This window comes from Heterocephalus glaber, unplaced genomic scaffold, assembly GCF_053883595.1.
Source record: "Heterocephalus glaber isolate CG9 unplaced genomic scaffold, H.glaber_assembly_v1.0 deba00001429, whole genome shotgun sequence".
Taxonomy (NCBI): Eukaryota; Metazoa; Chordata; class Mammalia; order Rodentia; family Bathyergidae; genus Heterocephalus; species Heterocephalus glaber.
Window position 1 is genome coordinate 3,883,813 of NW_028258294.1, and position 15,590 is coordinate 3,899,402.

Below are 15,590 nucleotides of genomic sequence, written 5' to 3' on the forward strand. Positions count from 1 at the left end.
CTGCAAGGCCAATGCCTGCACATAGCTGAGCTCTAAGCAGATAAGCAATAAAGAGATGCATTGGGGAAAATTACTTCTAGACAGAGATGTACAAAATGAACCATCCACCATGGCCAGGATTGAAGTTCGAGGGCCTCGACTGTGGCTCAGGCCTGGCTCCTCAAAGCAAAGATGGTGCCCACCCCCACCCCCCTGTCTGAATAATAACACTGCTCAGAGAGGGCAAGAAGCAGGAGGAAAACAACTAGAAGTAGATAGGAAGAAGCCATATTTGGTGCCCTTTGGAGAGGGGTGATGGGGCTTACAGAATTGACAGGGAAAGAGGGAGGGAGGCCCTGGAGAATGAAGGTAGAGTGCCACAGACTCTTAGTGGCGGTACAGTGGTGTAAGCACTGGCCCCAAGAGTTTCTTGTATTGTACTTGGTCAGCCCTAGTCCCTTCTCCAGCTCCTGTGCCAGAAATACTGTCACTAAGCAGTCAGCAAATGATTGGCATTTTTGTTTCACCCATATTGCTACCAAAAGTGACAGTCATCTTAGATACCAGATCCCCTAAAGCTTTCCCACAGAAGTTCTTACAGCAGAAGATCTGGGGTTTAGCTGGAGGCTAATACATTTCTATAAAATCTTATGTTTTATATTTTAAAATTAACAGAGCATTTACATCCCACATTATATCCTGTTTGTTATACACAATGTTTTCTCTCATTATTATTAGACAAGAGGAAGTGAATGAAGATAAAGGATAGGAGGGTATATATGAGGGTAACAGGGGAGATGAATATGATCAAAATATGTTATATGCCTGTTAAAATATTACATTTTAACTATGCTGTAAAGAAGGATAAAGTGGAGTCATCTCTAGGAATGTGGATGCACTTTGAGACCGTAATGTTAAGTGAAATAAATCAGACACACAAGCTTAAATATCACATGGCTTCTTTTACATGAGAAACCCAAAGTATAAATAAAAAGCAAAATAAAAGAGATAATAGGAAACAGGGAGACAGATTTACAAATGGGAAGGGGGCCAAGACAAGGAGGGAATAGTGAAGGAAGGGAAGGGAAAGAGATATAAAAAATTAAGATTGCTATGTACATGTACCAACTCCCTATGAGGAATGTAATCATTACATAATTCCAAAGATGTAGTAATAAAAATAAAAAATAAGAAAGAACAAAACACCACACTGAAACCCACTATTTTGTAAAAGTAATAGGCACTAATAAAATATATTTTTAAAAGATAAAATGATAAAAAATTTAAATGATAATAGCAAATATGGTTGGAAAGAAAACCAAACAAATGGTACATAAACAAAATAAATTTAGAATTGTAATAACATCTCCCACTGACAAAAAAATAAGGTCTTTCCCCTAATTTTTGAATAAAATTGATACTCCAGGAAAAATCTGGTGGTTTACTCTGTCACTCTGCATATAACCCCTACTGCTGTGTACACCTGGGGTACACAAGGCCAAATGGAGAGATACTGCTCAACATAAGCCTTTCTCTTTGTGCAGAAGGTTGTTGCCAACATCCCAGTCTCTGCAATGCCTAGCTGTCCAAACTCTACCCTAAGTTTAAGCCCCAGGTCCAGTGTCATTTCCCACTTGAAGTCATCTGAGATTTTCTTTGAGCTAAAAGTCATCTCTGCCCCTTTGAAAACTGTCAGCTCTTTCTGTGTACTTCAGTTATCTCTGGGCAATTTCTACCTGGCTATTTTTTGGTATCTGTCTTGTTTTCCTCCTGGTACTTGAGAAGAGAGTTGTTGTGTGATTTCTTGCTGTATTCACCATGGAAACTGCCATTTCATACTTAGCAGGTACTCAATACATGCTGAACATATCTTCAGACTAATGATGACGATGGTGGTAGTGATGATGATGATGATATGGGTAATTGAATATGGGTGTTTGATTAATGTACTCTCCACTCTGAGGTACGTTTGTATTTGATCAAGACAAGTCCATGGTCTTGCCTGGTAAAGGAGGGCAGTATGTTGCCTTCAGTGTCATAATAGCTAATCTTACAGGAGGGAATGATTCTAATGCAACCTGAAAGGATTTACCCAACAAGAGAGAAATAGCAATGAAATCAAGATCATACCTTAATATTTTCTTCTGGCCAAGAGTTCAGCATTGTTGCAATGTGGCCCTTGTCATGAATGGTAATAAACAGCCCACTAGGAAAAACAAACACATACAAAAGAGAAACTAGGCAGTTAGATTGCATAAGAACAGAGCAAAGACCAAACATTTTGAGTCTTGCAGCCACTTAATCATTGCATCACCTAATTAAGTAAGCTCTGCACCATTTAATTTTGCTCATAGACCTGGGCAAGAGGCATCCCTTGTCAAAGCCTAAAAGTTTAGAAGGTTCAGCTCTGGCCTGCCTCTAATTATTCCTCTCCATACTACCTGGAGCCCATGAGGCCAAGAGGTTTGCCCAGTTGGAGTTTGTATTCTCCAGAATCTGCACCTTCTTTCTCTCCCTCCCTCTAGATCAGGTACTGAGGATCCTAGACTTCCCTTGCTAGATGGCCCTATGGCTTCTTGTGGATCTCTTTTCCAGATTCCTTCTCTTGAGTACGGACCACACTACAGTGGCTGGACTCTTAGGGGGTTGTGAATGGGTTGTGGACATGTGGTTTGGGATGTCTGACACATGTGCACAAGGCCCCTGAATGGAGATGCAGCTGGGATGAGAAAAGGATAGGATGCTAGCTGTGAGACAAGTTTTCTTTGGACCACTGGAGTACAAGAATTCAAAATTCAAACTCAGCCTTCCAGCCCATTAAGTATAGTTATGTTTGTAAAGACAGGATAATAGACTATATTTTATTTAAGTTTTTAAGCTTGAGTTAGAACTTTCAATGTTTAGACCTAAAGTATGTGAGCATGAATGTGTCTTCTATCTCAGGGTCAGGGGTGAGACAAACAATATGTGTACTTGTAGAATGATCATTTTCCTCTTACTCTACTAGATTCCTAATTAATTTTCCAACAGCCCTTAAGTATGCCAAGGCTGCCATCTCACGCTCCTAGGGCAGAGAAGGTGAGCCTTGTAGATGCCTGAAGCACCTGCCCCGCCTCCCACCCTGTGGAAATGAGAAGACACATAAACAAGCCTCAGAAACAGACTTCTGGATCATCTACAGAAACTCCAAAGGGAAATGAGATGGAACAATCTGATACTCAATCACCTGGACTCTCTGAACTGGCAACAAAAGAGGATCTGGGAAAAATGAAATCAGAAATAATTACTCAGATAACACCAAAGATTGTGCTCATAGTGCAAGACATGATTAATAAATCTAGAGAGGACACAGATTAAAAAAATAGAGGATCTGAGGAACATGATGGAATCCCAAGATAGGAAACAAATGGAATCCATAAAACAGATGCAAACAGATTTCCAGGAGATTAAAAACTCCATCGAAAGTCTGCACAGCAGAATGAACCAGTGTGAGGATAGAATTTCAGATATAGAAGAAAAGATTGCAATTACTGACCAGGAAAAGAAAAATTGCTTTAAAATTGTAAAGGAACATGAGAAATCAATCCAGCAGCTGCTAGAAAATGCAAAGAAGAATAACATAAGACTGACTGGAGTCAATGAAGAAAGAGGAGAGAGTGCAGATGACACAAAAAAAATCTGTTCACAGAAGTGATGACAGAAAACTTCCTAGGCAGGGGAAAAGAACTTGACATACAGATAAGTGAGGCATATAGGACTCCAAATAGCCTTGATCAAAAAAAAAAAAATCTACACATAGGCATATAATAGTTAGGATTCCAGAAATCCAACAGAAGAAGAAAATTCTACAAGCAGTGAGAGAAAAGAAACAAATCATATACAAAGGAAAGCCCATCAGAATCACAGCAGACTTCTCAATGCAAACCCTTAAGGCGAGAAGAGCTTGGAGTGATGTATTTCAAGCCCTAAAGGAAAACAGTCTCCAACCCAGATTGATGTACCCTGCAAAACTATCTTTCAAAATTGATGGAGAAATAAGAGACTTTCATGATAAAGAGCACCTCAGCAACTTCATGAATATCAAACCAGCACTCCAAAAAATTTTAGACAATACCCTAGGAAAAGACAATGAAGATCACAACCCCAGGAAGCCCAGCAGAATGAATCCATTAGGCGTGACAAGTTAATCGCAAAGGGGGAGAATGCAACAAAAAGAAAAAGTCATGACAAGGCTTTTAAAACTTTTAACTTCATCTCCCTAATGAGTGTATAATTCAATCTTGTTATTGTACTGATTAGTATTTTTCTGATTCTAGAGTTGCACACCTTTCCTTGTGCTATACTGGCTATTTATCATCATCTTATGTCTACTTTTTAATTTGGTGGTCTATGAATGAGCTCTAAGAATTCTTTATATATTCTGGTCATAGGTTATATGGATTGTAAATATGGTCTGTTTAAGGACTACTTTTCATCTCAATGATGTCATCTAAAGTTCTAAATTTTGATGGAATCTCATTTATCAATGTTTTTCTTTTATACATCATGTCTTTTGTATCCTAGGTAGTTCTTGCCTACCCTGAATTCATAAACATTTTCCCTTATAATTTCTTCTTAAAATTTTATACTTTTAGGCTTTCATATTTAGGTTCATAGATCCCTTCAAGTTATTTTCATGTATGGAAAAAAAGGCTTGAGGTTAATTTTTTATATACAGATAACAGGTGTTCTAGTGCCGTTTGCTGAAAAGACTATCTCTTTCTCGGCTCTTGAATTGAGTTTATATTCTATAAAATGTTAATGTTAAATAATCTTTCAAAACTCAGTGGACCATATATGTGTGGTTCTATTTCTGAATTCTCTGTTTTATTCAAATGATCTATATGACTTTCCTTACACCAACACTGCCTTGATTACTGTAGCTTTAGAAGAAGTCTTAAAATTAGGTACTAAACATTTTCCAACACTGTTTTTTTTTTTAAACTTTTCTAGGACCTTTGTACTCCTACATAACTTTTAAATTTCAATATCCAATTCTTCATTTATAGCAAGTATACACAGACCTGAATTTTTATATATACCTTGTGTTTTCTAATCCTGCTAAATTCAAATACAAGTTCTCAGGGCTCCTACAGATTTCTTAGTATTTTCTCTGTAGATGATCATTTCATCTACATATCAAGATTTTGCTTCTACCTTGCCAATCCTATCCTAATTGTGTCATTTTATTGCCAGATTATTTTGTTGGGGCCTAGGTTTCAAAGTTTAATGGACAGATAAAGAGTAAGCATATCTGCCCTTGTTCCCCACCTTAAGGAGAAAGCATTGTATCTTCTCCATTCATATAAGGTGTTTTCTCACTGGAATACATGTATGGAGTACATGTCTTTAATCTGTTGAGAAGGTTCTGTTCTACTTCTAGTCTCCTGATAGCTTTTACCATGAACAGCTGTAGAATTTAGTCCAATACTTTTTCTCCAACTAGTGACAGGATCATATGGCTTTTTCCTTTCCTCTGTTAAAATGATGACTTTTGGGGGTGAATCTTCCAATGCTGAACCAACACTGCCATCCCTATAACAAAACCACTTTCTACATATTGCCAGATCTGACTTCTAATAGTTTGTTTTGTTAAACAAATTTCTATCTATGTTCATACTTTTTTCCTCTATTATCTTTATCCAGTTTTAGGATTAGCACAATGTTGAATTCCTAAAATGAGGGGAGAAGTGTTCCTTCTTTTTTCTGCTTTAAATGTTTGATATAATTTACCAGTTAAAATGTATATGAGCCTGTTGTTGTCATATAGGTAGGTTTTCAAGGTAGGAATATACTTTTTTTAATAGGTGCTATTCCAATTTTATATTTCCTCCAGAGTTAGTTTCATTAATTTGTCTTCCAAGGTACTTCTTAGAGGTTGTCAAATTTATTTCAAAACAGATTTTTGAAATATGCTTTCTATATCCTTTTAAATTCTGTAAAATCTGTGGTAATGTCTCCTAGATCTTGATATTGTAATTTTAAAAATGTATAATTGATATTGTGTAACAGGAAGAAAAGGTCTAAAGGAGCAGGGGAAGTGGGAGGGGTAGGGAAAGGAAAAAAGGGAAAAGAGAAAATAAGAGAAAAGGAAAAAAATGGAAGCAAAGTCTTTGCAAATAGGGAAGGGTTGGGGGGGGTGAAGGGAGGGCAGGGGAAGGGGAAAAAAAATAAGAACCAAGATACTCATGTAATGGTACAAGATCCCAATCATGAATGTAACTGTATTTTATACCTAAAATGTACCAATAAACTTAATGGGAAATAAAAAAGTATGCCAAGTCTTTATCATCCTAAAAATAAAAATAAACCTTCAGCTTCTTTTAGTAACACAGTTGTTTGGACAGAAGAACTTTTCTGTAGATACCAATTATGAAATTATTCATTTCTAAAGAATTTATTTTATTGTTATGTTATGAAAGGTGTGTTTATTTATGGCAATGGTATTTGGCTTAAGGTTGCCAGAAACTAGAGTCAAATCTACCTGGGAAAGCAGGAATCATATCTCTTGAGATTTGCAGTTTTTTGTTTAAGGGCACCAATTTGCATTCAATGTGGGGCAGCAGAAAGCCAAAGTCTTACTACCTTGAGGTGTCAGAGAACAGATCTGGGGTTGGCAGAGTAGCTAGAAAGTGAAAGGGGAGAATTCTGAAAGTGAAGCACCTGCAGAGGTGATGAATTCCCAAAGGTGGGTAAAAAATCTGCCCAAACCCATTGGCTGACCATTAATATGCATATACAGAGGGAGTGACAAAAAAGCTGCAGTTAAAAGCTGAAAGAACTGAGCACAGATTTCAGCTATTGCTGATTAGAAGACACAGAGTTTGGAATTGGAATGCAGTTAATTCTCCTAGAATAAAAAATATTTTGGAGAAACAAATAAAACCAAATCAAGAGTCCACAGAATTCAAGGTACATAAAGATCCATTATAATAATCTGCTCACTTCATATGTTTTTGAAAGTTTCCAACACAAAAAATAATAAAAGCACCTCAAATCTTAATCTCCACTTTCCTCACCAGGACTGTTCTTTCTCTTCCCTTGCACTGTCAAACTTCTTAAAAGCATGACTTACATTAGCTGCCTTCATTTTTCATCTTACCCTCAGTCCTTGACCCAGTGCAATATGTCTTTTCTTAACATCTTGCTACCAAATTGCTGATGGCCTCCACATCCCTGTGAACTGAAGTTCTCTGAAGAAGTCACATCTATATTCAAGAGCCTGCTCTCAGACTTGTTCAACTTTGGCTAACTAGAGCATTATGATTGTGGAGAGATGGAATGTTGCATTTTTATCTTGACCTATCTATAGGCCCTTTTAATAGTCATTTACTATTAACCTCTGACCTAATATACTTGTGATTTCTGGATAAAACTTTTGGAATCTATAGCTAAGCTTCAGAGACTTGTATCCTCTATCCTCTATCATCCCTAACAGGAAGAATGCTATAAGATAACATCTGAGTCCTATAGAAGAAATTTTTCTGCTTTGCCTACCTAGTGTTCCCACCAATGTAATTGGTAAATCTGTTGACTTATGACTTTCTTTGGTTCTGTGACTATAAAAGCTCATGTAACCTTTTCCACATATCATTCACTATAGTTTGGATCTGTGTTCCTGGACCATGGACACTCATATTTGGCTCAGAATAGACAATTTTCTTATTTCCTTTAAAGTGGAATTATTCTACACCAACATCCCTAAATGCAATGGACACTTTTCAGTGCCATCTTCTTTGGCTTTTCAGTAGCATCTAGCACTTTTACTCACATCATCGCCCTAACTTGGACTCTGTGTTCTTTGAGTTTTCCTCTTCTTCCCCTGCCTGTTTCTTCTTAGTCTCTTATGCTGGAATCATTAAGCCATTATATGATAAAGTTTCTCAAGGACTTATACTATTGCACTTTCCTTTATATTCTAATTTTTTTCTCTATATGATCTCATCATTGCCCAAGGCATTTGGCCAGTGACTCTCAAATATCTGAGAATTACAGTTTCTCATCTTTGGCATTATTGGCAATTTGTCTTAAATGATTCTTGCTGGGGGGTAGTTCTTGTATAGCATGGTGTTTGGCATCATCCCTGGCTTCTACCCACTAGATACCAGTAGCACCCCACACTCCACTGTGACAACAATAATGTCTCCAGACATTGGTAAATATGCCCTGAGGTGGGAGGGAATCATCCTTAGTTTTAGAGCATTTGCTCTAGAACTCTATATTTAACTGCCCATCTGACATGCATACAGAACACTTCAAACTTAACATGTCTAAAACCAAGTCTTTGATCTCATCTTCTACCACTGTGATTCAAAGGCAAGACAAAACAAAGACTCATTCCTCTTATTCTCCAGGCATCAGCTATACTGGCCTTCTTTCCAGTCCTCCATGTACCCTCCTTGCCAATTCACATACTGTTCCTTCTGCTTGGGTACATGCTGCCTCTCCTCACTCTTCATTCAGTAAATTTCTACTCATTCTTTTGATAATTTTCAAAGTAGAGGCTTCAAGAACCTCATCCCTGCATACACAAAATTGTGACATTTATGTGAGTGGCTACTTAGCTAATGACCCCCTTCCATGTGACTGTAAGCTTCACAAAGGCAAGGTGTACATCTATTTTTGCTATAGCTTACCATTGTATTTTCAGCCTTTGTCTATATTAGATCCTAAATACATAATTGTTGAATAAATGAAGAAGTGAATAAATGCATGATGATGATGATGGTTGATGAATAAAGATGAAAAGTTTGAATAAAGTTTGATGAGAGTTGGAGCGCAGGTGATTTGTCTGTTCACTATGCTGTATCCTACCCAGAGGAGCATATGAGCAATGCTGAGTGGTGCTGGCTGATGCCAGGCAGTGCTGCCTCTGTGGCTTACAGCAGGGAAAGGAGCACATAGAGGATGGTGGATGGGCAGGGGAAAGGAAAATACATAAGACTCAGGGGTGCAGGGCTGTATTCACCACAATGAAGAAGAAGTCTAGGTATTTGAATTAATTTACTCATAAGATTTGGGAGCAAATTTCAGGTGAAGGGTACCAGAAAATGCCACCTCAAAATATGCCATTTGGGCAGAGAGATTATTTTGAGCTAAAGGCTGTTGAGAATCAGCAGATGCAGAAAAAGCTTTAAAAATTGGGCAAAAATGTTCCTTTTGTAAAGGAAACTTACATTTATATAAAAAAATTTACAATTGTATAGAAGTCTTCCTCTTATGTTCCAGGGAGAGGAGGATTCTTAACAATTCTGTCAGAGGGAAAGGCCTTGACTTAATTCTGCAAAATAAAAGTTACTAAATACCTCTTGGTTACTGTAATTTTCCTGGACACCTCCTCATAACACCTTCCCTCAGAAGCCCCAAACCCTTTTTTCAGTGTGTTTAAACCCAAGTTTTAATGACCCCTCCCCTTCTTTTTTTGTGATACAGGGCTTCACTGAGTGCATTCTCAGACTTTCTTTTTTCTTTCTTTTTTTCATTAAGTTTATTGGTACCTTTTAGGTATACAATACAGTTACATTCATCATTGGGATCTTGTACCTTTACATGATGTATCTTGGTTCTTATTTTCTCCCCATTCCCCTGCCCTCCCTTCATGCCCTCCTTCCTTCTGTATTTACAAAGAATTTGTTTCCTTTTTTTCCTTTTCTCATAGTATTTTTTCTTTTCCCTTCTTTTCTTTTCTCTACCCATCCCACTTCCCCTACTCCTTTAGACCTTTTCTTCCTATTTCACAATATCAATTATACATTTTTATCCTTATTTATACTTTTAGTTTTTCACACCAGAGAAACTATTTGGTATTTACACATGTGTGTCCTATTTATTTCACTTAAGAGGATGGCCTCAATGTGCATCCACTTAGCTGTAAATGTCTCTAGTTTTCTTTCTTTATGACTGTGTAGTACTCCATTTTATAAAAAGCCCACATCTTCTTTATCCAATCTCCAGTTGATGGGCAATTGGGCTGTTTCCAAGTTTTAGCTATCACAAACTGTGCCACTATAAACATGGGTGAGCATATATCACTGTGGTATGAGTCTTTCAATTCTTTTGGGGAGATACCTATCAGAGGAAGAGTTGGGTCAAATGGGACTTCTAATTCTAGTTGTTTGAGGTATCTCCATATTAATTTCCAAGGTAGTTGCACCAGTTTGCACTCCCACCAACAATGAAGAAGGGATCCTTTCTCCTCACAACCCCACCAGCATTTGTTATTGGTTGATTTCTTGATAGCATCCATTCTTTGTGGGGTGAGGTGGAATCTCAGTGTTGTTTTCATCTGCATCTCTCGAATGACCAGTGATGTTGAACATTTTTTCTTAAGTTTATTTTCTGCTTTTACTTCTTTGTCTGAGAAATGTCTGTTCATTTCAGATGCCCATTTTTGAATTGGTTCTTTATATTTGGGGGGGTATCTGATTTTTTTTGAGTTCTTTATATATTCTAGATAGTAGTTGTCTGAGGAACAGCTGGTAAAATTTTTTTCCCACATTGTAGGTTGTCTCTTAGTTCTGTTGATGGTTTCTCTTACAGTGCAGAAGCTTTTTAATAAGATGAGATCCCAATTGTTGATTCTTTGTGCTAGTTCCCTGCTACTGAGGATTTGTTCATAAAGTATTTTCCTATGACAATGTCTTCAAGAGTTCTACCTAACTTATCTTCCAGCAAGTTTAGTGTTTCTGTTTTAATATTTAGATCATTGGTCCACTTTGATTTTAGTTTAGTGAATCATGAAAGATAGGGGTCTAGTTTTAGTCTTTGGCAAGTTGAAATCCAGTTTTTCCAACACCACTTATTAAAGAAGCTATCTTTCCTCCAGTGAGGATGGTTGGCTCCTTTGTCAAAGATGAGGTAGCTGAGTATGTTTGGAGTTGTTTCTGCATCTTCTAATCTATTCCACTGATCCTCAGGTCTGTTCTTTTGCCAGTACCATGCTGTTTTATCACAGTAGCTTTGTAGTATAGTCACAAATTGGGGATAGTGATACTCTCTGCCATGTCTCTGTTGCCTAGAATTGCTTTTGCTATTCTAAGTCTCTTCTGGTTCCAAATAAATTTTTGGATTGTTTTCTCTAGATCTGTGAAATATACTGTTGGGATTTCAATCAGGATTGCATTGACTCTGTATAGCAGCTTTGGAAGTATGGCCATTTTCATTATATTGGTTCTTCCTACTCAGGAGCAAGGCATGTCTTTCCATTTTCTTATATCCTCTTTGATCTCTTTTTTCAGAGTGTTGTAGTTCTCAATGTACAAGTCTTTTGCTTCCTTCATTAGATTGATTCCTAGATATTTCATTTTTTTGGATGCTGTTGTAAGAGGGATTGTTTCCTTAATATCTCTCACTGAGACTATTGGTGTACAAGAAGGCTATTGATTTTTGAGTGTTTACCTTATATCCAGCTACTCTACTCTATCTGTCAATTAAGTCTAGAAGTCTTTTGGCAGAGTTTTTGGGGTCTTCAATGTAGAGTATCATATCATCAGGAAATGACAGTTTAACTTCTTCCTTTCCTATCTTTATTCCTTTTATTTCTTTCTCTTGTCTAATCGGTGTGGCCAGTGTTTCCAAAACTGTATTGAACAGGAGTGGTGATAGTGGACATCCTTGTCTTGTTCCTGATTTTAGCATGAAAGTTTTCAGTTTTTGATCATTTAGTATGATGTTGGCTGTTGGTTTTTCATAGGTAGCCTTTATCAAGTTGAGATAAAGATCCTCTATTCCACTTTTCTGCAGAGTTTTTATCATGAATGGGTGTTGAATTTTATCAAATGCTTTTTCTGCTTCTATTGAAATGATCATATGATTTCTGTCCTTGACTCTGTTAATATAATGTATTACATTTATTGATTTATGTATGCTGAACCATCCTTGCATCCCTGGGATAAATCTGACTTGGTCAGGGTGTATGATCTTCTTGATGACCCTCTGTATTCTGTTTGCCAGTATCTTGTTGAGGATTTTTGCATCTATGTTCATTAGGGAAATTGGCCTGTAGTTCTCTTTTATGGTTGGGTCTTTCCCTGTTTTGGAATCAAAATAACACTTGCTTCTAGGAATGAATTTGGAAGTATTGCTTCCCTTTCAATTTCACTGAAAAGTTTAAGAGTAATGGCAAGTAGTGGCAATTGTTCTTCTCTAAATGTCTTGTATAATTGAGCAGTGAAGCCATCAGGACCTGGGCTTTTCTTTGGTGGTAAATTTTTAATTACGTTTTCAATTTCACTGGTTGTAATTGGGGTCTTTGGAATTTTCATATCTTCTTTGTTCAACTTTGGTAATTCATATATATCTAGAAATCTGTCCGAAATCTGTTTCATCTGTGTTTTCCATTTCGTTAGAGTACAGGTTCTCAAAATAGGTATTGATGATTCCTCTGGATTTCTGCTGGATCTGTTCTGACTTCACCTTTTTCTTTCCTAATTGCATGGAATTGAGCCTTTTCTTTCCTTTTTTTGATAAGGTTGGCTAAGGATTTATCAATTTTATTTATTCTTCTGAAAAGCCAACTCTTCAATTCATTGATTTTTTTTTAATCGTTCTCTTGTCTCTATTGCATTAATCTCTGTTCTGATCTTTATAATTTCCTCACTTGTATGAGCTTTGGTTTTGTCTTGCTCTTCTTTTTCTAGGAGCTTCAACTTCAGCATTAGGTTGTTTATTTGAGCTCACTCTGTTTTCCTAGTGTGAGCATTCACTGCTATGAATTTCCCTCAGAGAACTGCTTTCATTGTGTCCCATAGATTCCCGTATGTTGTACTGGCATTATCATTTAATTGCAAAGACTGTCTTATTTCTTCTTTAATTTCCTCTGTGACCCTTTGGTTGTTTAGGAGAGTGTTATTCAATTTCCATGTGTTTGTGAAGTTCTTGTGGTTTCTTATGCTATTGATCTCCAGTTTAATTGCACTATGGTCTGATAATATACGTGGGATAACTTCAATTCCTTTGCATTTACTTAAACATGTTCTATGAACTAGTATGTAGCCTATTTTAGAGAATGACTCATGTGCAGCTGAAAAGAATGTATATATATATTTTTTGGTACTGGGGATCAAACTCTGGATCTTGTGCTTGTGAGGCAAGTGGTGGAACCACTGAGCTAAATCCCCAGCAAGAATGTATATTCTTATTTTGTGAGGTGGAACACTTTGTAGACATCTATTAAGTCCATTTGTTCAAAAGCTTGGTTTAGTTTTAGTATTTCGTTGTTGGTTTTTTGTCTAGATGATCTGTCTATTTGTGATAGTGGGGTAGTAAGCTTCCCCCACTACAATTGTATTAGTGCTTATTGGGTTTTTCATGTCCCTTAATATTTGTTTTGTATAGCCGGGGGCATTAGTATCTGGTGCATATATATTTATGATTGTCATCTCTTCTTCTTGATTTGTTCCCTTTACAAGGATGTAGTGACCTTCTTTGGCTCTCTTAAATAATTTTGGTTTGAAGTTTACTTTTTATGTAAATAAGATAGCTACCCCTGCTTTTTTCTGGGTTCCTGTTACATGTAAAACTGTTTTCCATCCTTTTACTTTCAGTCTGTGACTTTCTTTTTGAACTAGGTGCATTTCTTGTATACAGCATATTGTTGGATTTTGCTTCTTAATCCATTCTGTCAGTCTGTTTCTTTTGATTGGTGAGTTGAGGCCATTAACATTGATGGTTATAACTGATACATATTGATTTATCACTGTCATGTTATTTTCCTGTTGCTGGCTCTTTATTTTTTCTCCCTCTCCTTTAATTTCTTGCCTTACCAGATGGATTTCCTCTGTTGGTCCTCAAGGAGTTGTGACCTTCATTGTCTTTTTCTAGGATATTTTTTATAATTGTTTGGAGTGCTGGTTTGGTATTCATGAAGTTTCTCAGGTGTTCTTTGTCATGGAAATATCTTATTTCCCCATCAGTTTTGAAAGATAGTTTTGCAGGATCCATCAGTCTAGGTTGGAGGTTGTTTTCTTTTAGGGCTTGAAATAACTAACCCCAGGCTCTCCTTGATTTGAGGGTTTGTGTTGAAAAGTCTGCTGTGATTCTGATGGGATTTCCTTTGCATGTGATTTGTTTGTTTTATCTAACTGCTTGTAGTATTTTGTTCTTCTGTTGGGTTTTGGGATCTTGATTATTATATGTCTAGGTGTAAATTTTTTCTGATCACGGCTAGTTGGAGTCCTATTTGCCTCACTTTTCTGTATGTCAAATTCTTTTGTTCTGTTTGGGAGAAGTTTTCTGTCATTAATTCTGTGAACAGTTTTTTTTTATGTCATTTGTACTTCTTCCTGCTTTTTTGTGGACTCCTGTCAGTCTTATATTATTCTTCTTTGTGTCATCAGGAGCTGTTGGATTTTCTCATGGTCCCTTACTAGGTTTAAGAGCTCTCTCTTTTCATGGTCATTGACCACCATCCTGTCTTCTATATCTGATATTCTGTCTTCAGATTGGCCCAGTCTGCTGTGTATACTTTCAATAGAGTTTTTAATCTCCTGGATATCTGTTTGAATCTGTTTTATGGATTCCATTTCTTTCTTATGTTGGGTGTTCATGATTTCCATTTTTTTTCCTATGCTGGGCATTCATGGTTTCCATCATGGTCCTGAACTCATCTATTTTTTTTTTTACCTGTTTCTGTTCTAGAGTCTCTAGTCATGTCTTTCATTCTGCTCACCATCTCTGTAGTTAGCTGGGAAATTATTTCTGTTTTGAATTTTTCTAGAGCCTCATTTATCTGTTTTGTTACTTCCTGTGCTATCAGTTCATGGTGTCCAGGTGGTTAATTATCAGACTTTTCTGCCTAGTTTCCCCCAGAGTTTGCCTTTAGTGAGCTAGAAGTCTGGGATTGTGTCTTACTTAAATATCTTCTCATTTCTATTTTTGTTGTCGGTACTGTCCTTGGTTTAGTTCCTGGGTTGATACTTCGATATAGCTTAATGTAGGTATCTTTGTTGCTTGTATTTAGAACCCTTATGGAATAATTGCTTCTCAGAGGTGTCTTCCAGATATAGCTGGTCTTAAGGTTTTGAGCCTCTAATGACTCTGGGACAATCTCTTTTTCATTATACCAGAAGGATAACTGATTAGATCAATCACAACACCTTAGCCCAAGTGATACAATCAGCAATAACAATAGTATAAAGTACAGTTTAGAAAATGACAATTTGTGGTAGTTATTAATCTATCACCTTTAACCGTGTGAATTAAATCAAAATCGAGGACCAGCCCAAAATATGTTTATAGTGAATAAACTCTTCAATGTAGCAACTTCACCCTTCAGGATAGGGACTTAGAAGAAGTTGGGGAGGGAGCGAGAGACAGGTTGAAGGATAGGGAAAGGTTAGAAGTGAGGCCAGAGGCCACAGGAAGATCATGCAAACTCTAGGAAACTGTTGAAGGCAAGAGAAAAAGACAGAATGAAAGAACAAAGACAAGAAGAGAACAACCGATCAGCAATAGGGAAGCTAGAAACTTTATTCAATTTCCTTTGAAACTAATGACAAGTGAGAGAAGGGAAAAGAGAGATGAAAAGAAAAAGAAAGGAGAAATCTGAATTAAGGCAGGAATGGTAACAAAAA

General features: G+C 36.9%; 1 protein-coding gene across 3 annotated transcripts in view; it reads right to left on the reverse strand.

The window, feature by feature from the left end:
- The window catches only part of Me3 (malic enzyme 3), a 229,026-nt gene that overhangs the window by 70,721 nt on the left and 142,715 nt on the right, over window positions 1–15,590 (reverse strand). For all 3 annotated transcript variants that reach the window (XM_004868221.4, XM_087212253.1, XM_004868220.4), the window contains exon 5: window positions 2,110–2,185. In XM_004868221.4, the coding sequence (XP_004868278.1) occupies window positions 2,110–2,185 (76 nt within the window). The remainder of the gene's footprint in view (window positions 1–2,109; window positions 2,186–15,590) is intronic.